This window comes from Vanellus vanellus (genome assembly GCF_965231255.1).
Source record: "Vanellus vanellus genome assembly, chromosome: 15".
NCBI lineage: Eukaryota > Metazoa > Chordata > Aves > Charadriiformes > Charadriidae > Vanellus > Vanellus vanellus.
Genome location: NC_138920.1, coordinates 15240366 through 15264668, shown reverse-complemented (window position 1 = coordinate 15264668; position 24303 = coordinate 15240366). Strand labels below are relative to the sequence as shown.

The 24303-nt window shown below is 46.2% G+C and overlaps 1 protein-coding gene across 1 annotated transcript in view; it reads left to right on the top strand.

Moving 5' to 3' along the window:
• COL20A1 (collagen type XX alpha 1 chain) overlaps positions 1-24303 on the top strand; it is a gene marked incomplete at its 5' end in the record, with an annotated part of 48162 nt that overhangs the window by 5761 nt on the left and 18098 nt on the right. The window contains 18 exons of the mRNA XM_082491066.1: positions 39-239; positions 1479-1634; positions 2339-2458; positions 2621-2785; positions 4350-4514; positions 5814-5986; positions 6638-6767; positions 7303-7448; positions 8880-9003; positions 9476-9615; positions 9786-9915; positions 10440-10582; positions 11707-11839; positions 18053-18195; positions 18845-18974; positions 19274-19330; positions 22152-22190; positions 24157-24295. Of these exons, the coding sequence (XP_082347192.1) occupies positions 39-239; positions 1479-1634; positions 2339-2458; positions 2621-2785; positions 4350-4514; positions 5814-5986; positions 6638-6767; positions 7303-7448; positions 8880-9003; positions 9476-9615; positions 9786-9915; positions 10440-10582; positions 11707-11839; positions 18053-18195; positions 18845-18974; positions 19274-19330; positions 22152-22190; positions 24157-24295 (2434 nt within the window). The remainder of the gene's footprint in view (positions 1-38; positions 240-1478; positions 1635-2338; positions 2459-2620; positions 2786-4349; positions 4515-5813; positions 5987-6637; positions 6768-7302; positions 7449-8879; positions 9004-9475; positions 9616-9785; positions 9916-10439; positions 10583-11706; positions 11840-18052; positions 18196-18844; positions 18975-19273; positions 19331-22151; positions 22191-24156; positions 24296-24303) is intronic.

Here is a 24303-nt window from a genome sequence, read left to right as displayed (position 1 = left end):
AGCTAGGGACAATGTATTTTTTTCTCTTTGGAGCACAGCAAAGGACAGAGGTGAAAAGAAAAGGCAGAAGGGGGCTCAGCCAAAGAGCTCAGGAGAAACTGCAAGAAACCAGCCTGGTGCAGAGGCCAGTGTGACAGAAGCAATACCAACAACCACAAGATCATCCCAGCGCCCTCCTGCAAACCCGGCGCGAGAGCCTCTAGGAAAAGAAAAACCCACAAAGGATTCATTGAGGCGAGGTGAGAGGGGTTTCAAACATGTCTTGCTCCTTCTTCCCCACTCTTTTCCCTAAAGCTCGTTGAATAGAAGCCTTCCATCCCACTCTCTGTCACCAAGATTTGCAAGAATACAAATGCTGCTGATGATAGTGATTTTCATTGCTAGGTCATGCTTGGGGGAACATGCCAGAAACCACTGGAGAAGTTTGGAGTTCTGCAGAACATCACAGATTTTAAGGCAAACTGGAGCTAGCCCAAAAATTCCTTCCAGACAGTTTAATTCATTCATCACTTTCTTGATGATGCCACCTCCCCCTGCTTCTGACAGATCCATGTAAGAGCTTGTATTCTTCAGCAGTCCCCCAGCCATGGACCTTTCCAAGCCTTCAGGAGGAGAGGAGCCCATCAGTGATGTTTGTAACCCAACTTGCTCCACCTCCTGGACTTGTTCTTCATGTTTCTCAGAAAACTGAGCCATGATGATCCTTCAGATTCATCAGTTGAGACTATGGCAGGGCAGATGGCTCACAGCAACTGTTGAAACGGTGGGAATGGGATTGGGCAGAGCATCCTCATTTGGTCCCTTGAGACCAGTAGGAATCCATGGCTGTGAAAAGAGATAGGAGAGTAACCTCTTTGGAGCCCACTGAATCTTGATGGGATCATCTATTTCCCTCCACCAAAGATGGAAAATCCCCCATCCGAAAAATATTCAGGGAAGATGCATTCGACCAGCAGCATGCCCTGTCTTATCCTCTGTTAAGCTGCAGGCCTGGGCTGGGGAGAAAGGCTGTGAGTGTCTGTGGTGCCAGCAGGTTTTTACGGAGAGATTGGATTTAATATAAAGCCACGAAATAATTATAGCCCACAGGGGATCTCGTGATGGAATGGAATTAAGCAATCACCTGCGATTCTTGGAGACTTAGGCTAGCTAACAAGGAAGCACTGGGCTGGGGCTGAGATGTAATGGAGCTGACAGCTTGCAGAGAGCAGTGCTTGGGATAGGCACACACTTCCCGACAGCTTTAACCCATTCTTTGCAGAAGTGCAGCTGTGCACCACTCAATTTCTTGCTACTGAGATGGCTTATCCTTAGCCACGTGGTTTTCCCAAGATGCTGGGATGCATCAAGCTGGCAGATGGTCCAATCCACCATCCAGACAGGGCCTTACACTGCACATTTTGTTTTTATCCTAAAACTGAAGTGGTTTTTCCTCCTTTACAATTGCTTCTCTCAATATCAAAACTTATACCCTCCAGGTTCCCAGTTTCAGTGTGACACATCTGCAATGACTGATATTGTCCTGCTTGTGGATGGATCTTGGAGCATTGGACGCAACAATTTCAAGCTCATCAAGGAGTTTCTGAGCAATTTGATTTCCCCATTCGATATTGCCCAAGACAAGATAAGAGTAGGTAGGACACTTTCCTGTTTCCTGACCTTAAGAAGTCCGTGTTCGAAGGGGCCTTGGTCCCTGTTCCTGTGGTTATGGGCTCTGAGCTTTATTCTTTCCCCCATCTGGTAGCGAGCTCTGGCCTCTAGTGGCTGTACGAAATAGCTGCAACAGTGAACAGAAGCGATGTCTTCTGGGCAGCGCCAGGTGGGGCATTGATGCTGAGACACATTTGGGATTTGCTGCCTACCTCTGAGGAGGTGCTCGGCCGCCACAGCACCGCGCAGACAGATGTGGTGGCAGCGCTGCGCTGGAGCTGCTCCCAGTTCAGCTCAGAAGGGTGCTGCTGCCCGTTCTGAGCGTTGCTAATCCCAGCGGATAGCGCTGCCCAGGCTGCACGTCAAATTAGGGCGGCGTAAATCCTTCCGCTCCTTGCTGCTGACTAATTTGACCCCGATTAACGTTGAGACCTTATCAAATACTTCAGAGCACCACCACAGGGGTAAGTTCCACTGTACCCCGCGGGGTCTGAGGCATCACCTCGCCGCCTGCATGACGAGGACCACGCAGAGCAGAGGAGCTAGAAGCCAAATCTGCTCACCTCCAGTCCCATTTATTATTTTGTGTCATCCTCCCATGGCAAGCCTGACGCCGCCTTCCCAAAACGAATCTCCTCTTGCAGCTTACCTTGGCTTGCAAGATGCCGATAGCTCTTGCCTTCCCCAGGGCTGTCCCAGTACAGCAGCGATCCCCGCACGGAGTGGGATCTGAGTGCTTACTCTACGAGGGACCAGGTGCTGGAGGCCCTGAGGAATTTGCGGTACAAGGGTGGCAACACCTTTACAGGTAACTCCATCTCATGGGTCTCTGCTAAATGATCTGTGCAGCTGCAGGGACGGAAAGCTGTTCCCATGGGATAACCTCCATGGGGGCAGAGAAAAGAGAAAAGGGGAGGGGGGAGGGTGTCTGCAAGGCTGTAGCACACCATCCATCTCTGCTCCTCCCCAGGTCTGGCACTGACCCACGTCCTGGAGCAGAATTTGAAACCAGACGCTGGTGCCCGGCTGGAGGCAGAGAAGTTGGTAATCCTCCTGACTGATGGAAAATCCCAGGATGATGCCAACCTGGCTGCTCAGACATTGAAAAACCTGGGCATAGAGATATTTGCCATTGGTAAGCTCACAGCCATCGATAAGCTGTAGAACAAAACCAACCTATTTTTGGTCTTCTTCAAATTGAAGGTTGTGTTCCCTCAAATTTTTAATATATATATATATCCTGATGCTTTAAAACTAAGGTAATGGGTAAGACATTGCATTGTGGCTAAGATGAAAATTAACTCATTTATTCAGCACAGGCAGCGTCTTCAAAGGGGATTTTGTTTATTAAGAAAAAAACCTCATTCACAGGAGTTATTTCACACCTCCCATCCATAAGACCTTTGCGAGCCTCAGAGACCTGTACCATGAGAACAATATTCTCAGCTGTGGAATTAGGCGAGAGAACATTGTATTGGGGAGGGCAGGAGACCTCTTTTATAATTACTGCCTCGCACAACTTTCCATTTCTCTGAATAGTAACACTATCTGCTCTTTGCTATCCAGCAGCAATAATGAGACATAAAATGGCCTTGAGCAGATCTGTCCTTGATGACTAAACAAGTCTGCTGGAGTAATACATGGGCAACAAAGTTACATAGAAAACTCACCTAAAATTGCAATCTCCAGAACTTTAAGTGCTAATTTAGGTTGGGAAGAGACAAGCAAGTGTTTATTGCATAGGGTTATGTAGCTAAGTGGCTGGCACTGTGATTTCTGTCACGGATGGGTGGAGACGTTGAGCCTCAACCTTATGTTGGGCAGCACAACAGACTAACATCTGCGCACCTGAAATCACCTGGAGATCTGTTCCTGGCTGGGGTATTTGCCTTTCCTCTCTGGTTAGAGAAGGATGATGTCGTTTGGTCCTTAGATATCAGGACCTGAGTATGAATCTCAATAGCCCCTTCTTTCTCATTGCAAGAGGAAGAAGGTTAGCAAAGCTGTTAAGGGGATGGTCTTGGATTTGAGAAACCAGGTGGGGCCTCCATCTGGCAATGGTACTGCTTGGGCAATGCTAGGATGACCTTCAGCCTAGCACTGGGAAGCCGCATAAGTGGTATGCTGTGGGGCTTGGTCTGCAGAGGGTTAATGAGGATGGGGAGCAGAAGGATAGGGATGGAGGATGCTCTGTCATGGTGAAGTTCTGCTAAATAAATGATCTGCTTTTTGCCCATCCCTGGCACTCTTGAAATGCAATATAACATTCTAATGAACAACAGACTCTCTGTGGGGAGTGCCGGCACCTCATAAATGCAAAATTTTTGTTCATTCATTCCCCCATTTATGCCAACTGCCTCTTAGGGTGAAAAATGTCTGCCTTCCTGGTAGCAAAGCCTGCAAGTGATGAGGAGGTAGGAAAACAGAAGAAGGATTCACTAGACTGTCTCCACGCCATAAAAGACCTTCTGAGCCCACAGAGTCGAGTCTTTCGCAGGCTGGACTGAGGCTGTTGCTGCAGGAAAGCCCAAGGCCATTCTTAGATACCAACACCTGACTGGAATGACTGGGAGGCTCTGCTTGGAGAGCAGGATGACGGTGGACCCATCCTGCCCCTGAACAAACAACACAGACAGAGGAGGCAGAAGCTGCTTCTCTCTGGGGAGTTTTCTCAGTCTCGTTCTCTGCTCTGGTTGCAGGGGTGAAGAACGCGGACGAGGCGGAGCTGAAGCAGGTGGCCTCGGAGCCTCTGGACCTCACAGTCTACAATGTGCTGGACTTCCCACTGCTGAGCTCTCTGGTTGGCAGGCTCACCCAGGTCCTGTGCACCAGGATCAAAGAGAAGAGCAACAAGGAAAATGCAGGTGAAGCGAAACCTCCTCAGTGAGGGCTGAGCTTCCTTCTGCTCACCATCCACCTTCCTTGCAATCAGGATTGACCCTTTCTCACTCCTTTCCCTTCATGAGCTCCACCACACTGTCAGCGCCACCTAACTTTTCTCTTCCATTGCTGATCTCCTTGCTCAGCCCTGTGATTGTTGCCTTCTACAAGACACTCTGGATGCAGTTGTTCCACTCTCACTCCACTGCAGAATCCCTGCTGTCTCTAACAAGTCACAGAGAGCTGTTACCTGTAGATGTTTCCATTCTGGTGCTCTTGGTTTGGTTATCTGCTTTGAGCCTGTGAGACAATACAGCCAACAGCCATTCCTACCAGGGGTTTGGATAACTCTTGGTGGACATAATCACCTAATGACAATAATTACCATTGTAGGGAAGAGGGGACTTCTTTTCCTCTTCCATTATCATATGGTGTGATAAATGCATTGTAACCATCTCCTTTTCTGAGTTTATTCCAACCAAGAGGTGGTAGAAAAAGAAAAAGAGGTAATTTGAGAATATACGAAGGAGAGCGTACAGAGAAAATGTGGATGTAGGAAGAGGAGATAACAAAACATCTAAACACTCCCCATGCTTTACTTGAAATGATGGATCTCCAAGGCATTTTCAAGTTAAAACCAAACAGCCTATTTCTTTCCTTTGCTGGAGAGCAGCTTGTGTGATGAACAGGAGAGGATAGAACCACTCCAGATGTTAGCTTAGATCCTCAGGAGAGAAGTATCATGTACATATTTCCATGTCTCTTTGCTCTAATATTGGCCTAAGGAGAATGGGAAAGTCTAACTTTCAAGTATACTTTTATTTTAATGCTCTGGAGATTCTTAGAAATAAATTGATTAATCCTTATTAATTTGTACTCGTTTGATATAATTAGATGTTTTTCAAAGGTGCATATTAAGCTAAAGAAAAACGGGCTGCTCAAAAAAGAAACCAAAATAACTTCTGCTTGTTCATTTTGACAGATTTTCATGACTTAGGAAAGCTGGGTCATCTTTTGTATACATGTAAAAATGCAGACTTGTGTTGAAAAAATATTCCCAGCACCCAGCAAAATACACAGCTTGTTCTCTATGGAGTATTTATGTTCTCTGTATGCCCGGTTTTAAAATATTTATTTCAGAGCAGTTTGGAACAGTTTCTATACTGCATAGGGAACGAGACTGTAACTTGATGTGAAAAATGTCACTCATATTTATGAGCTGGAAAGTACATTTGGCAGCAGAAGTCTGAATATAAGAAAGTAACTCTGTTTTTAATTCCTAGGCAGCACTGTGAAAGATATCGCTGTGAACACGGGTCCCCAGCTGAGCCCAACTGACCTTAAAATATCAGCTGTGACCTCTAAGAGCATGCACTTGACCTGGAGTCCTCCTCTGAGGCCACCAAAGAAATATCGGATTGTGTATTATCCATCTAAGGGTGGTATTCCCAAAGAGGTGAGAGACCTTTCTCTGGACATCTGAGACTGCAGATGGTGGCTGGGATTTTAAGTGGACCTGAGTAGATGAAGGTAGAGGTACAGTTCTTGTGGGACATCAGCTAAAGCCAGAGATGAAATTAAGTAGAACATTAGTGTAAACATGATCAGCTGATAGGATGACAAGACAGAAGAGAAAATGGGATAAACATCATCTTGCTAGAAATACTGCAAGCCGTGCTGATGCTGATGCCGATTTTTCTCTTATGCAGTGTTATCCCCTCCCTAAAGCATCTGTTTTGACTCAAAGAGGACACACAGGTAGACAGAGCTGTCCAAGGATGCTCATCTGGGATGGAAGTGACTTAGAAAAGCAAATCCAAATTGTTGATGAGTTTCCATTGATTTCAGTGAGAGCACGATAAGAGTCTTGTGCTTGGTGTTTGCACAGATCCCAGCCTCAGAGGACATGAGTGCCTACTGCCTCTTACCTCTCTATTTTGGGGAGACACTAGCTGGCACAAAGTTCAGAAGGCAACTGGACTGCATATTTCTGGTCACAGATCTCCCACAAAAAAGCCACGCTTGCTAGGGAAGACCAGTTCAACCATTCCTTTGCTCAAGAGCAGCCAGCACTCCCCATCTCGACAACCTTCCTTTGTGCTTTCAGGTGGTTTTAGATGGAGCAGTCTCCTCTTTGCAGCTTTCCAATTTGACCTCGCACACGGAGTATCTGGTGTCGGTGTTTCCCATTTACGACACAGTTGTTGGGGATGGGCTGAGAGGCATCACCTCCACATGTAGGTCGTGAGTAAAGAGAATTTTGCTGATGCATGGTTTATCATAAGTGAACAAAGCTCTTTCATTGTGACCATCTCAGACTGGAACCTGGCATTGTATTTTGCCCCCTCCCTCAAGTTCAGTCTTTCTACAGCTACTTTTATCCATGGAGATGTTCAGAAGGTGACCAGACTAGACCCTGAGCAACCTGCTCTAATTTGGCCCTGCTTTGAGCAGCAGGTTGTACCGGAGACCTTCAGGGGTCCCTTTCCACCTCCGTCATTCAGCAAAGGAGACCACTGTGTTGAGCTCCCCCTGACGTGGCAGTAACACACCATGCTGGGAATATATTGCAACCCCTTGCCACTTTTTTATCCCTGGGGCTCCAAATGAATTAAACCTATTCTCTGTGAAGTGGCAGCTCCACTATATTAGATGTGGGGTAGATGTCCACCAGCTTGCAGTAGCTGTTGCAAAGCCAGGTCTCCTCTGGCGTTTGAGCTGTCACAGACCTCATACACTGAAGATACCTTTCTGACTTGTTTTTCCCTTCAGTGCCTTTGTCTTCCCCTCGGTCCCTGCGCGTCTCTGAGTTGAGCCACAACAGCATGAGGCTGAGCTGGAAGGCAGCCCAGGGAGCCACACAGTACCTGGTGCTCTGCTCTGCGGCCCCTGACGGAGCAGAGGACTATACGACGGAGGTAGAGTTCATGGGAATAATGATAATACCATTTTTTCTCTGTCTGGGCTGAGTTTAGTTCTAGGTCTAAGCTTTGTGAATCAATATCATGTGTTTAAAAGAAAAAAAAAAAGCGTCAACATTATTACCAGCAGCATCTTTCATAGAAGGTTTTTTGTTTGTTTTTTTTTTTTTTTGTTTTGTTTTGTTTTGGTTTGGTTTGGTTTTTTTTGTTTGTTTTTTGTTTTTTTTTTTTTTTTTTTTTTTAATGGTGTATCTCAGTCAGTTATAACTGTGAGGATTTCACACAGGAAGTTAAGGGATAGGGAGAGAACTGACCGTCTCCTGGGGCCCCGGGAACCCAGGCACTGAACTTGCATCTTTGCAGTCCCGAGTATAATTGCTGTATCCTTGAGGCTTTACGTAAATGTCTTTACTGTGTTTATCTTAAAATGTTAATTGAAAATTTGTTAGGGTGGTTTTTGTTGAACTCTAAAAACAGACCTGCAACACTGCATAAGAATAAAGCAATGCTCAACGAATGGAAAATCCTTAAAAATATCTAAGAACCCTTTGTCATGTGTGCATTTTAACGAGTTGTCTGGAGTACCTGTAGACTGAGGATATGAATTTGGAAAAAAAAAAAAAGCAGTAGAGGGAACATGTAATGCCTCTTTGACTCACATTTTCCCCCTTGAATGCACAGCAATGGGAGCAATTGCGGGATGGTTTTCAAAACAGAGCAATTAATGCTTATACTCTGCCTTCAGTGCATAATTGTGATGGTTTTTAAGATTCATAACATTTGAAGAGAGACCAACATTTAAAATTGTATTTTAGCATATTAGAACATTCCTGCAGTTGCCTGACCTACTCACTCTGAGTGCAGTGGTCTAAGGCTACGGGACGACTTCAAAACCAGCATTAAAATGTTCCCAGCTTTTTATAAAGCTGTGCTCCATGGGGTGCAGCCTCCCGTAAGTCTCTGGGACGTGTTTCTGCAGCGAGCGCCCTGCGGGAGGAGAGCTGTGGCCGTGCTGCGTTAGCGGCAGGTGGCAGCAACCCGGCTGCTATGGCTCTGCCTGCAGCAGGCAGCTCTTCTGCAAGAGCTTTCCCTGTGTCTGAGCATAGCGGGGTCACGTCTCTCACCCGCTCCTTCATCCAACCCAGAACGACAACAGCAGCATCTCTGTATAAGGGTCTTCCACCTCTGCAGACCAGGGTAGGAGAAGGTGATGTGTAACCCCAAGGTGCTCGGTGTCCCTTGGGAAGAAAGGCAGAGCACTGACCACTGTAGAGCACCCACCCAAGTGGTGAAGTCCCAAAGGGGAGAAGTCCCCTCGGTGTAACCAAAGGGACCTTGACCTGTGTCTCTGGAAGGTCTTGCTCTGTTGAGGGCATTGGTGGGTACCCCAGAATTAAAGGGTACCCCAAAACATCTCTCTGTCGACAGGTGAAGGTGGCCCAGCCTGAGGTCCTGCTGGACGGGCTGTCGCCCAGTACGGAGTACTCAGTTGCAGTGTACGCGATGTATGGGGAAGATGCGAGTGATCCAGCCAGCATCCAGGAAACCACCCGTAAGTGCTGCTGCTGCTTACTGAGTTGTTATTAAACACTTAAGGCGGGAGAGACGTGTTAAATGAGGTGCTTCCCATATTGTGCATGTGGCTTGTAAACACTCTGCCTCTTCCCTGCGTGATCTTAAGCGAATATTGGTCCCTGAGGGGATCTGTAATTACAGGGTGAGCTGTGAAAAAGAAGTGATTTTCCCATGGTAAGAGAACTCCTGAAAGAGCTGTTCCCTGAGGTCTTTGTTGTTTGGGAAGAAAAAGGGAATTATTTGGCTGTTTCTTCACCTAAAGCCCAGGTAGCCTTTCATGACGTCCCAGAGACGTGTACTGTACTGACATAAAGAGAATATTTTCCCGAACGATGAATGAGTCTCTTAGTTCAAGGTGGGGTCATTTATGAGCAGCAGGAGGCAACTGCTGCCATTGCCATCGTACAGCCTGGGAAACCTCGGAGTGCCATCACTAACTGTTCTTGCAGTGGCTTTGAGTCCTCCCAGATACCTGAGCTTCTCCGAGCTCAGCCACGCGTCCGTCCGGGTCAGCTGGGAGGCTGCATCTCCGGCCGTGAAAGCTCACCGTGTCACCTATGTTTCTAGCAGAGGGAGCAACGCTGGGGAGGTGAGTCCTCAAGGGGTTGGTGGAAGGAAAAGAAACTTGGGAGTTCCTTCAGCTGCATGGTTCAGGGAGGGCTTATGGGCACTTTGGATGCCTTTGCCACCCACAAGCTAATCCCTCTGCTAATGTCCCCATGCTCCTCTCCTAATACTCGTACAACTCCTTCACCGCAGGTAGAGGTTCTTGGCACTGCAACATCCACTGTCCTGAGACCTTTGTCCTCCCTCACCCAATACTTCATCAGTGTCCGATCTATGTACGATGAAGGGGACTCCTTTCCAATTACCGGCAACGTTACTACCTGTAAGTAGGGAAAGGAAATGCTTTTGGTCCCAGTAACAGGTGACAAAACTGGCTTGTGTGTGTCTGAACACGTTTTGAAGACCAGTCCCAACAGCTCATGTCCAAAACCCTTGCACAAACCCCCGGTGACTGCTGTTCTTTGTGTGTGGAATACCTCTAGCTGTGTTATGTTTAAAATGAGGTGGAAGGGTTAAAGGAAAGAAGCAAATGAAGAAAAAGCACGATGTATCACTAACCTCTGTGTCCTTGAGACCCCTCCTAGCCTTCTTCCCTTTACAGTACCGGCATGATATGTGTCCTCTCCACAAATGAGATAATCCTCCTTAATTAGGGTTTTAAAAATAATTTACCCCTCTCTGTCCTGATGGCTGTTGTCATATGGGTCTGAAGAAGTGGAAGACAGGCTGGTCTCAGACATCTGCCTGGTCGATGTTTTGCTCCCCGACCATCTGCTCCCCACCTTGGCTCTGACAAGGCGCTGTCAGAGCCTGAGCTTCAGCTGGTTTTCCTTCTGCATCCCTCAGTGAAGGTCCCCCCGCCGCGTGCACTGAAGGTTACTGAGCTCTCCGGGAACAGCCTGCGACTGCAGTGGGAAGCTGTCGCTGCCTCCGATGTGGTTGTCTATCAGATCAAATGGAGCACGGTCGGTGGAGAGAAGCCTCAGGAGGTACGGACCCATGCACAGCTCTGGGGAGGCTGGGTTGGCTTTGTGCCCGCTTAATGGCTCTGAACTCACCTGCAAGAGTGGTATAGGGATGTGCAAAACTATTCAGGTTAATGCACTCGAGAAATTGAGCAGTTCAGCACCCAGCCGAAGGAGGCTATGGAATAAGACAGAGTCTGTCCTGGGTCTGGCTCTGTTCAAGGGAACTATCACCTCGAGTGCTGGAAGTGGGAGGGACAGCGGGACGGCAGGGTCAGAGTCCGACAGGCTCTGGGAAGATTGCAGAAGTGTTCTGGAAAATCTCAAGGATGACATTCAATAGGGACAAGCAGAAAGTATTAAGCTTAGGCAGGAATAATTAACTACAGGTATACAGGATGTCAAACAAATGGCTAAGAAGCAATTCAGTAGAAAAAGATCTGGGGTTGCAGAGAATCACCAGTCCACAATGTCAAGTTGTTGTGGAAGAGACAAAGATAATACCCAAGTATTTATAGCTAGAGGTATCACCTCTAAGACAGGTGAAGCAACTTTTGCTTTCCTCGGTGCTGTAAGCACTGAATACTTTTTGGGGTACTGCTCTTCAAGAAGGATGAGGTCCAACTGATGAGCACACAGAGAATGACCAGAGACAGAGCTGGTGCAGGGGGTCAGGGATGGACCAGGTCACCTATTCCATCTCAAGCCCCTGTTTTCAATATGAGTGCGAAGAGCGGTTGAAGTGGGTTAAAGACACGAGTCTCTCATACAGTGCTTCACATTTGGGCTGGAAAAGGGGTGTGCTGAGGCTTCTGTCCCCAGCACATCTGAAAGCTGGAAACGGAGCAAAGGGGTTTCATGCTCAGGGCAGGTTGGCTGCCTTGTGTCAGAGCACCGCATCGTGTTACTGAAGTAGCTGCTAAATATAACTGGGCAGCAATACATGGGCATCTACTCTGCATTAATCAGGGCTGGAATCTTGCCTTTGCTTAGATGTCTGCAACCCGCAACAGCAGACTTTGTCCCCGAAGCCCAGCGCTAACTCATTTGTGCCTACGGGCAGTCTGTGAGACAGACGCTTGGACGGCATGAACCAGCTTGAGGGGATGCCTGGGAACTCGACTGACTCATTTCTTCCCCTGCTGCAGCTCTCCATTGCTGGAAACGTGGCAACTGCTGTCCTGCCAGGCTTGCAGAAGAACACTGACTATAAAATATCCATCTGGGCCTATTACAAAGATGGTGCTCGAAGTGACACAGTTTCTGTCCAGCACAGGACCAGTAAGTGATCAGTGCTCGTTACGCACAGCCCACAGGTAGTAAACAGGGCATGGGATATCTCAGACCCCATCACAGACCAGCAGCTCAGATCTGGTCATCTCCAGCTCTGAAATCCCAAACCTGACTGTCTGAAAGTGGCTGGAGATATTTAGCTTTCCATCTTAAAAGTATTCTGAATTTGTCCTGAGAAAAACAGGCTGGGCAAACACAGGCGGGCTGATACCCTCACGTGTTTCATGTAGGATACATGGCTTTCCCCCCACTGCTTCTGTAGAGTGTATTGATGCAAATGAATTGGCTTTCTGTAGGGTGTTCAGCTGGACGTGCTGCTTAATGAGTGTTTCCTGTCAGTAAAATATTGTTAAGGAGGGTGAGGATTTCGTCAGCTACGTCATTGCTGAGCTGTGCTTCATCTGAGGGCACTCACCAAAACGAGAGAGAATCCTGCAGGCAGCCTCTGCCTGGCAGCATTATCTAAATCTCGCTTTGTACAGGCAGGATAGGAGGTTAAAAAGTGGCATTCCCAGAGGTCCTCTTAATTAATATTGCTTGTATAATGGCTTTGTTGGCAGTGAATGGAATACAATTCATTCAACTGCGGCAGTCCTCTCCTCCATCTCTCAGCTCTCAACCTCCTTTGCAGAATGAACTCAACGGTTGAGCTGATGAAGCTCAGAGTAAATGACACTCATGGACTAAGAAGCTCAGGTTTTGTCAATAATGAATAACAATAACAACATTTGTTTATAGAAAGCTACCTCAAGCAAGTACCTAGAAGCTGCAGACTGACAAGAAGAAAACAATAAATGACTGCATCCTAGAGGTATATAATGATAAAGGGGCAGAGCTGTTTAGTGGCTTTGGAAAATGAATGGCTACATTTTAAGCCACGAATTACAGAATGTCAGAGGAGCTCCCTCAGCCCATGGCAAATGGCACGCGACGGGGCCCTTCTAGGTGTATTAGAACAAGCCGGTCCTTGCTGGTGTTGGCACCCTGGTAGGACATGGAAGGTAATTTGACTTCTGCTTGTCAGCTGCTGTCCTTGTGCAGGAACAAGGATGTCGTAGGGATGTCAGACTTTGCCGTGCTGCGTGAAGAAAGCATTCAAAGAAATTGAGTGTGCCAAAAAGTTGGGCAGCCAAAGCGGAGTCTCAGTGCCAGGGTGCCGCTGGTCAGTTTGCATGAGGAGTCAGGACGGTGTTCTCAGGGCCAACATTTGCCCGTGCAATCAATGTCTTTGGTGGTGATTCTTTCTTTTTAATGTTTAAAGTAAGAGGTGCCCACAGGGGAGAAGCAGCACAGGAGAAGGGGTGGATGATGATTTCCAGGAGGCAGCGCTGATCTTGGCCAGTTCAGAGGAAACTTGTGGACGCCAGCAAATTGAACAAGGCTGTGCAATGGATGTATGGGGAGATGTGGCATTAGGCAGGACTCTGGGAAATTCTGGGGTATGGTTATACTTCAAAACTTTACTGTTTCAAGCAAAAGGTACCATCTTGTACCGTGCAATTACAAGTGGTTAGGATGTCTAACAGGGTCAATCTACATGTCAGAGCTGGTGAATGGTAATTTATTCAGCTAGAGCACGGCAGTCTCTTATGTTATCTGGAAAACCCCAAACCCTTGGTTTGATTTTTATGAGCCCTCTCCTCCCTAATTTTTATCATAAAATGAAATTCCGGGGGCTGAAATACCAACAAAAGCTACCTAGTTCTCCTCAGGATGGCAGACTTTGGGTTGCAGTGTGGCGAACAGCAGCGATTGGGCTGTGCTGAACAAAAACAAAAGAAGGCATTAGAAGAGGTTGAGAAACCACTTTTCCTTTCATCATTGCTTTTCTCTGTTCCTCTCTTGGCAGCATCCCCTCATGTAGCAATAGGTAAAGTCATGAAGTTTCTCTTAACAATGCCTTGGTAGAATTTGCAAGAAAGCCTGAAGTTTTAGGGCAGTGGCTGAAGTGAAACTCAGCAGGAAGCACTGGTAACACAAGCTTCTCTCCTCATCCTTTATCCTCCCTGGAACACTTTCTTCTTTGAAGGTTAAGGGGAAAAATGTCAGGTCAGAGCGATGCTGTTTGCATATTGGTTTTGTGAAATGGAACCACGTTCCTCCCCTGGGGGTGAGGTGCGAACAGCAAGTTCATTTTATTCAGGACCACTAATCCCTCTCGCCCCACCTGAAACACCCATTTCAAGGCCAAGGGACCCTGCAGACACCAGTCCCTCGTAGACAATAGGTCCTCAGAAACATCATCCTCTTTTATAAAAACCAAACCCATTCATCCCTGTGATGTGTCACTGGGTAGGCTTGGGATGAGGTTTCTATTCTTCCTGGCAGGCAGAAAATGCGTTTCAAAGTTATGGCTTGATATTTATCCTCAAAATGTTTATGAATTCAACTTAAAATGGCTGAATAGCTTTAGCTGGGAAAGGAACAAAAGTTGGAGACAGTGATATGGTGCAGGTCCCTTATATTCTTATCTAGCTCAGCACTTAGTGTTTAAGTTGTAAAGGTGTAATTAAACGTTCAGAGAGTGAGTGAGAGGGAGTAAAAATTACTTTTGGAGTTAAGATGTGTAGCTGGAAAACCTCAGATCCTCAGTCTTTTTAAAAATATTATTTATTAAAATATTTAACTATTTACATGGAGTGAGATCATTGCAACATAAATAACTGAGATACCTTAATTTTATTCCCACCACCAGCACCAGGAGGTCTGGGCACCCTCCTCAGGAGAAGGGCACCCTTCCCAGTGACTGTGCTAGCACGGGGGGGGTCTCTCTCCTTCCACGAGCCTAGTCCCTCTCTGCCATTGCCTTACTTTTATATGAGCCTGAAACACAACAAAAAAACCCGGTACCAAAAGGAGTGCTTGAGTTGTCACAAAATGCATGGAGTAAGTGGAATTTTTTCAATTCTTGGTCTTGACTAGGGAAAAAAAAAGAAAAATATTAGGATTATTTTTCAGTAATGCAGTTAAGCAAACCTTTCTCTGCAGACTTACCAAGAGGCACAGCAGGAACAAGAGCACACTGATGTATTTCCCACGGATAACAAAACTGTGTGCTTATCCGCACTTCTGATGTTTCATCTTGTCTCTGTTATATTTGGACTGAAGACTCATTTGGGTTAAGAACTGTCCTTTCAGTACGTTGCTGTAAATTGTCAAGTGTAACAAAGTCCTTAGCTTTGACCAAAGGCTCTACACAGTGGTCAATTGTCATATTGACCATTAAATGTCAACAACCTTAGTGGTACTCCAAACAGATACAAACCTTTCCCGCAAGGTAGTGGGAGTGCAAAAGATGCTCTTTGGGAGAGGAAGCTGCTGGGACAGAGAGGTGTTGCTGAGCGGCAATCCTTGGAAGGTGCTGGAAGGGGTGGCTTTTGATCCTGCTGAGAAGCAGACAGGGATGTCTCGTCGGTACCGAGGGGAAGTTCGTTCATTCAGGCTGAGGAAAAGGAGCTTGAACAAAATAAAACAGTCACTTGTTTTTTCTGAAGAACAAGGATATCGGGGTCTCTCTCTGCCATGGTGTTTCACGATGGAAGCTCTGAGGCAGTGGTGATGTGAATGAGCATGGGAGGACGTTAGCAGTCCATGGTGACACAGGGACTCTTCCCGCAGCAAAAGGGCTGTGACGTGACTCAGGAACCTGGATGCAAGGGCAGGACTTTAAGGTCTATTGTATATGTAACGGAATTTCAGCAGTATACCAAGTTATTCAAGCTGTCAGTTGAATTTTGCTATCACTGTAAATGTTTAAATATTGCTCACCATCCTTGCCCAGCTTAGCTCAAATCCTGCCCAGGAGTTTAAAGTGAAGTTGCATTGTGTCCCAGGCTCAGCGGAGGAATGGTTATACATTAAGCCACCATATCCCAACTGTGTTTCTGAATCTCAGTTGTCTGCTAACACAGGCTCTCCCAGGCAGAGGGACAAATGGACCAGACTGCAATAGGGCAGCCCATATAGTCTGTTGGTCCATCGGAATAAGAACCACAGAACTGGGACCATGAAAGGAGTCCCTCAGCTTAAGCAAGTTGAGACAAAAATTATTAAATATGGACTTGGGAAGATCTTCTTCACGAATTTGGCAGTGTTACCCCTCCCCATCCTCCCCATCTGCTCAGAAAGTGTCTCTTGGAGGTTTCTGCCACGAGGGCAGAGCATGCAAGTGTGTCTCATCTTCTTCTGTGTGAAGAACGAGAGAGCAGTTTGGATGGGAACTGCAGCCGAAACTGTGCTGAGCCACCCTGGCTAACTTGGCACTGAAGTGGATTACAAAGTACTTATGTGCCCCATTCTTCTTGCTATGCTGTGCCAGACACATCTCCAGCCTGGGGCTGAAAAATGTCTTCATTCTTTATCCAGCTCCACAATGAGCTCTTCCTACCAGAGCATACATCGGAAATAAAAGGGACTGAAATGTGGGGAAGAAGTTTCTACCCACGACAGCGAGGGAAAAAAACCATGACCGACATTATCATTGCAGATCAATATTTTAATGGAGCAGACTCCAGGGTTTTACTCTCATTTGAAAATGTGCCTGTGATGCTGGTTAGACCCAAGAACAAGCAGCCTGGGATTCCTCCTGTGGCTAAGCAGAGGTTCAAGAGGTAATTGAAGGCACAGATGGTGTCCTCTGTGTCAGAGATGCTTCTTTCCTCCTGGGCAGCTTCGGGAGGTGACCTTTTCGCTGGCTGTCAGATCCATGCCATCAAATTCCACTGGGCCTGAGGGCTTTCCAGAATAAACCCAACTCAGAAGACTTTCCCTAACTTTCCCTTTGTTCACTTAAACAGAATCTTCACTTACCTCAGCTGAAGGAAATAGCCAATGCAGCAATGCAGACGTGTAGCACAGCACTAATAATAGTGCTGTTGAAGTGACTTTACTTCCCACACTTGTTTTCTTCTCCGCTTTACCTTGCGGTGATGCACAGCAACAGCCTCTAGTCTGATTCAGCTGCCAGCAAACTTGGTTCAGCTTCAGAAGAAAGCCCATTTTATGCAGAAAAAGGAAGGAGGATCAATGAAGATGTAAATGATCTTCATTCAACCTGTGCTCTAAGGTCACCCTGGACTTTGCTGGGTGGGCAGAAGAGCCTTACAGGTAGAACTGCACTATAGAAATCTCATAGCCTGGGTGTGTGTCCTTGACTCTCTTTAGGGCTCACCCATAATTTTTAGTCTCTTCTGAATAAAATGCTTCCTTTTCTCTGTCCAAGACTTCTGTGCCTTTACATCACCAAGGGTTCAAGGCCAGACACATGCATTTATGCAGAGCAAGAAGCTCTTTGGAAACAAGCTCCAGGAGCAGATGACCCCACGCTCTCGAGCCCCTTGTTTGAACAGCGGATGGATTTAGCCCACTCTGCCTTCCTCTTACTAACCCTCAGTCCCTGCTCAGAGAAATCGCTCCAGCATAACAGCCTCGGTCGCCAGGTCCAGTTTGCTCCACAGCAGGACCCCAGGGAAAGAAATGCATTTACATAATTAAAAATTTCCCAGCTTTGGTCTCTGGCAAACCCTTTTCTGGCTGACTGCAGCTCAGCCCATCACTTATTTGGGATAGATCCATACATCGCAGTGCAGGGGCTGAAAAGAGAAGAGTAGCTCAGGCACTGCACGTGCTCCCCTCCTCGAGGCTGTGGGTGGTGGTGTGAGAAGCGCTAGACAAAAGCGTTGTGTGCCGACTGCTCTGTGGTTTTTTATGAATAATTTTAAAACAGAAAGAAAAAGCTGAAAAATATTAGAAATTATGAGGGATTAACTTTGAAGCATGATCCAGGTTTAACCAGCAGTCAAGACATTTGTCCAGTGTCTCTCCAGATCATCGATGAAGTTCAATTGCAGTTTGGGTCTTTATGAAGGGTATCCTTCGGTGTTTGTGATGTGTACAAAGGATCTCTTTTCCTTGTGCTTCCAGGACTCTTCCCTCATTCCAAGATTTTTTTCCAGGTCCTAGGACCTGAACTGTTGAATGTTTGAGTTGTACTGTGTTTTGCTTGGGCAATCCTCATCCCTCCACAATCTCTTTTCTCTCTTGCCTTGTCCCCAAGGTGACTGCTTCTGCTCTGAGCATTGGTTAACAGCACAGCAGAGCACTGAAGCATTCAGAAATGGGCTAGGAAGCAAGTGCTGCTGACCCTGTTTATAGACATTGCTACCCGCCTTTTATGCCACTCACCTTTAATCCCTGCTGCAGATTCCCGGAGCCCACCCACCAACCTCTTCATTGACTCCGAGACCCCCACCAGCCTCCAGGTCCACTGGACCCCCCCCGACGGCCGTATACAGCACTACAAAATCACCTACAACCCTATTTCTGACGCTGGTGCTCAGCAAACAGTAAGTCTCCAACTCCTTTGTAGGTGACAGGAACCAGAGCAGAGGGACACGGGGACAATTTCACGCTCAGGGGAAGTCAGCTCCAGTAGGGCTTACCATAAGGATAGCTGGTTCACAGGACTACGAAAACAAATCTCTTCCTCTGACTTGCTGGATGTTGCTTTGTGAAGAAGACCTCCAGGCTTCTCTGTAATTAAGATACTTGCGTCCATCAAAGCTGCTAATAATGCAGCTTTCTCCCCACCCTGGACTGGGATGGGGAATTCTCAGGGGCAGAGGGGTTGAGGATAAACCTACTGACCCTCTGACTTAGGGAGATTAAACATTAACCTTTTAATACCCACGTTTTCTACACAAACCTGGAGTGGGTACCATGTTATAAGGCACTTCTGACTCATTTGAATGGGGAATATTGGGGTCTACATAGAGAAATACTCTTTCCTCGGACATGGCCGGTCTGATGGCAATGCAGAGCCAGGCTTCCTTGGCTTGCTTTCACCGCTGCCTGAACCATGCAGGAATACTGTCCTGAGCCCCGCTGTCCCAGGACTCGCCGCTAGAACCCCTCCATGTAATGCTGGATTGTGAGTAAGCGCTGTAACGGGGAGCCTGCCCAAACGTTGGGCTCTTTTTTTCCACCCCGCTGTAGATCATGGCTTCTGGCAAAAGCAGCAGTGTGACCCTTCAGTCGCTGCTGCCTGATCGAGCCTACAAGGTGGTCATTTCTGCCATCCACTACACGGGAGAGAGCGAGAGCACGTCCACAACGGGACGGACGGGTAAGTGTATCAGTCAGAACATGCATGTTCTTCATAACCTTCCATCCATCGGTCTTGAGGCAATCTCTATTGGAGATGCGATGTCCTCGCTCGCCCTGGGCTGTGGCCAAGCCCAGGGCTTTGCTCGTCAGGGCAGACTACTAGTCTTGAGAAGGGAAAATTCCACCTCAAATTCTCTGCACTCCTGTGCATGATTTGCAATTCCAGGATGACTGGGAAAGGCTGGTGACCACCTGGGTCTCGAGCCAGGCATCGCCATCCTGAATAACAGCTCACGTGTGCATTGCTTTCTGTTTCAGCTCCTGTGTTGTCTAAATTCCCTTCAATACGAGGATTCATTCCACCTAAAACCGAAGGTAAATCACCTTCTATGAAGTCTTTGGGTTCATTTTTTTTCAGTAACAGATAGCACAGTGTGGGCTCCGCAGGGCAGGCAGGAGTGGGTATGTCATTTCTTGACAGATGCCTCTGGGGACTGTGCAAGGACAGCCAGAAACCACATAACTTCTTAATATCCAACTCACTTAGTAAAGAGACTGAGAGTATTTGTAGAGGATTTCTGCACAACTTGACCAAAATGGAGCAAAGGGAATGATGACATGTTTTAAATTAAAGTTCCTGTAAAGTCCCTTATTAAATTTAATGAGCGTATGTTCTCATATGCTCATGTAAAGCAAACTATGAAATGGATTAGTGAGAAATGTTGAATTAACAGGGTTATAAAAAGTTGTTAAGAAGCAAATATTAGAATACAGATATTGTGGCAGTAATGCCTTTTCCGGTCTATTCGAAATGATGCTAAACAAAACTTCAGTTTTAAAATGTATTGAGGGAAGCCACAAGGGAAGAATGGAGCAGATTAGATGAGAAAATTTTAGTTCATACCCAACAAAGAACATATCAGACTAAGTTTTCAAGCAGCTTATTGAGGAAATCCACAGATGTTCAGACCACAGTAGAAAAGTCCTGTGAACTTTCAAGTAGAAAACAATAGTCCCATAAGGTTGATGAGTCATCTTGTAGAATTTAATATAACTCTATGGCTATGATAGCTGAAAAGACAATAGGAGAAATATTAAATTCTGTATGTTTTATAAAGTAACTTTTTTAAGAAGTGGAGATGATATGTAATGATGCTGGGAAGTCTGTTGCACGCGTAATAAAAGACTCAAATATTGATATGTAACGAAATTATTGAGAGAAATGGTCTGACCTTGCAGGAGTGAATGTTTATTGTATTATGAATAACTGCATTTGGCTGGGACCTGGGGAGAAAAACAAAAAAAAAAAACCAAAGAGAACAACAAGACAGCAGGAATCCTAGGCTGGAAATTCTAGGAAAAAGATCTTCAAAGCAGAAATGCAAACTGCCAGTGTCAGGGATCCTTACCCTCACTCTGATATGCTTTGCCTAAGCTGAGCTTTGCCAGATCAAAGAGCTATGAGCAATCCAAGGGACTTCAGCCTGGGAAGGAGGCGAGAACAGCCAGGGATGTCACTGAGAGGGGACACTGGGGTGTGGGCAAGGGTCAGAAGAAGCTCCCTGACTCCCAAGCAAGAAAATCAGATACCTGGTAAATGGGCAAGTTTATAGCCTCTTTATATGACTTTGGGGGGGTTTATTTTCTTTTTTTTTTCTTCCTTTCTTCATCATTCTTTAATTCTGAGCAATTCTTTGGATTTGGAAAGCCGGTTGGTTTCTGGAAGGGGAAGAAGGGAAAGAGCTGTGTACAGCTTGTAAGCATAAGTCAGATCATCCCGGATGCGGGACACGGCTGCACAGCCAGGGGCTGGTCAAGCTCAGAGAGATGGTTTTGAGGCTCAAGTTTCAGTAACTGTTTTCTTAACTGATTTCCATAGATCCCTTCATTAGTTTTATACACGATGCTACAGGAATTATGGTACGTATGTGTAAAACTATGCATTAGATTGAATAATGGAGGTCATGGCAACTGGCAAGCCTTTGTGTTTTAACTCCTGGCTTTAGCGGTCCCATGGCCATCAAGGTCACAGGTTTGGGTGCCCTTCCTTTCATGTGTGTCTTGATCCTGAAGAATGGCACTGAAACTCCTATAGGCTTAGGAATCTCAAGTGCCTTGGGGAGGATAAGTCACCCCCTTTAAATTTTTTACACATTTGACAAAAGTCAGGTTTGGAAAATTGGAAGCCCTGCTTTTCTGATGAGGTATGAAATGGCACTGATGCAAGAATAGCACGGCTATAACGAAGCCTCAATATAATGATCTGCTAGATTCTATTATACTGATGACCTAGAAACCATTTATGAAATAGCCCATCTCGTCAAGTGTCCTTGATTTTCAGGGACATTTCTCATTTTGCGTCAAGCATTCCCTTTGTCCCAGCTCCATCTGGCATCCATGGCCTGGGATTTACATGGCAGCAGATAATTGAAAGTAGCATTCGTGTGCTGTTTTCTAAAACACCCTCTTACCTGAGGCTTTTAAATGGAGAGTGCTCATAACCATGGTGCCTCACGTTCCAGCTTTGTGTTCCAGCCTTTTCTCTTCTGGTTTTGTCTTTTGTCCTGTGGCAAATTAGAGGATTCATCAAGGGATTTTCTGAAAGGCAAATTGCAAAACTTCATGAAAACTCTTTGTGTTTCCCTAAAGATTTCAAAAGCCAAAATCTCTGGTTGAAATATATATTTTTGCTCTGTGTATTTTGAGTTTCAGGTACAAAATTTGGTACTGCAGATATCTTTTGGTGTTTTACAACACCATTAAGGGGCACGTTACAGTAAAAGCACTGTTTAAAAAAAAAATAGTGTTTTGATGTCTGTTTTTAAAAAGAAACTTGCAGAACATGATGCTCCCTTGTATTTCATATTGTAAGGCACCAGGTGAGTTAGTCAAGAGAAAGCAATGATGGAGATGTTTGATGATGAGAGACAGTATTTTCACTTTTGTGATGGGCAAGCCCAGGACCAAACAACCTTTATGTTTGCATAAACATAAATTCTCTCTTTCTCCACATATATATAAATAAGGTTAAAGGCCAGGCTCTGACGTAGAATATTTTAAGTTTTGCTGTGTTTTTCCCATTGCTCTGCCTAGAGGAACCGTGTTCATTCTGCTTCCGTAATCATAGAGTCATAATCCCCTACTGTCTTTTTTTTCCCTAATAGTTTTTCCCTTTTCTTTCCTTCCCTTCCCGCAGCCTGCCCCACCATCAGCTCCACCGAAGGCTCCGTGCGAGGTACGAGGCATATCAAGCCCCAGCGGTGCCGGGCTGTGAAGGGCAAAACACTGCTTGGTCTTGGCGTTTGAGAAACGTACAAGAGCTGAGCAGGGGGGAAATCGTTTCCCTGCTCTGAGGGAAAGGGGAGAAGTCTGAGAACTGAAATAGAAAAATATCCTTTATCAGGTAGAAGAATATTCTGCACTCACTGAATTGGTATGCCCCTGCTGTTCCTCCAGCTCCCGCTCTCAGCTGTTAGTGCTTAATGCCGGGATTTTCACCGGCCTTAAGGAAGTTGGGCTTGAAACAGCTGTTGAATTTCAAGGGGATTGCATTTCCTAACTCATACAGGCTCCTTAAGAAAACCTCAGTGTGCCACCGAGATCACCTTGGCATCCTCTAGAGGAGGGATGGATACCCAAAGAGCTCTCTGCAGTCAGGCTGTACGGACTTCGCTGGGGTAGCCAGTTCCCGTTTCTCCTGTCTGTGCCGTAACCCCGTTCGTGCTGCTGGAGTTGCCGAATGTATTTGTTAGTTTATAAGCAGAACTAATTGCTTTCTAAGTGATATCACCTCCTTCCCAGAGGGCTCTGTGATATGGGGGAGACTGAGAAACTGGTTTCAGTTCTCAGCTCCTCTGTTACTCCATGAGTGAGTCACTTCAGCTCCGCTCCGCTCCTGCCCCTGACCCTCGCAGCTCGCAGGGATGCGCATCCCTGCCCGGGAGGCTCTCGGCGCTGTTGTCCTCTCTACAGAGGCAGAGGCCAAAGCAATCACACCGTAAAGCCACAACAAATGTTGGCCTCTCCTTCTCCTCCTTGACAAAGGTGGCAGGAGTAGCCATTTCCTTAGCAGCTCGCTGAAAGCATTACATGGCGGATTCAGAATATGACAATAATATGAGCAGATTACAATATGTTCATAATTGTGACTCAAGCTTTATTTTCAGCCTTTACACTAGAATATTTCCTGCATGTTTTAAAGGAAGTTCCAGTGCCAGAAGCTCCATATCAGAGATAAATGGCTCTCAAGTAGGTCATTTCCTTTGGCAAACTCCCTAGAACTGCTGGAAAACGAAAAAGAAAAAAAAAAATAAAATAAAGCACCCTGGACCAACCCCCAGGCAGAATTAAAAACTCAAGCCAAGAAACTGCAGAAGATTGTACATGGTGAAGGGGCGAGGGAATCCAGACTGAAAGGATGTGTGGTAATGAAGTTGTAGCCTTTCCATTTGCCAGAGAACAAGCTATCTCCTTCATCCCAGCCTGCTGCAAACTCAGATAAACTAAAAAAAGAATCCCAATTGCAAGATCTTGTCTTACTGAACAGAAAACTGAAATGAGAAAATGTCTGGGAGCTTTAATGATGAGCTGGGAGAGTGAGATGAGGCTGCACGAGCCAGGGAGGCGATGTCGCAGATGTCAGGGGAGAATCTGTAGACCACACGAGGCAGGTCACCCCTGGGTGTCTCGTGAAAACAGAGAGAAATGGAAATGTTCATATTTTAAAGTCCTTTCCTAATTTCTCTGACTCTTACATACAAGGCATTTCAGAGCAGAAGTAATTCTCTTACCCTGCTAGCAACTACTGGACTGATTCCATGATGTCTTTTGAAGATCATTTTTTGCATCTAACTTGAGAAGGAGAAATTGTTCTTCTTTCTCATTTGTTTTTCATTCTGGAGATTTGAAAACACAATTGTGAAAGTCTCCATCTGTAGTCTGGTCTTCTCCAAGAGGAGAAGATTACAGCAAATGTGTGCAGTGGGTACAGACACAAACTATTTTCCTTGGCTGCCACTTGTGGAGAACACTCCAGGTTTCTAGTGAGTTTGCACAAACTTGCTGACGTTCGTGTTGCTATGGCACTTTCTTCTATTGCCTTCTCCACCCTAGTTAGACACTAATTCTACCCGCTCTGCAATCACACTTTTTTACACTCCTTTCTAACCACTTATTTTTCTGTTTTTCTTTCTCTGTTCCAGGATTTGATATGATGGAAGCTTTTGGCTTGGTAGAGAAGGAATACGCCTCCATTAAGGGTGTAGCTATGGAGCCATTCATATTCAGCGGTTCCCGTACCTTCACCCTGTTCAGAGACACTCAGCTCACCCAGCGGACCAGGTGGGAGC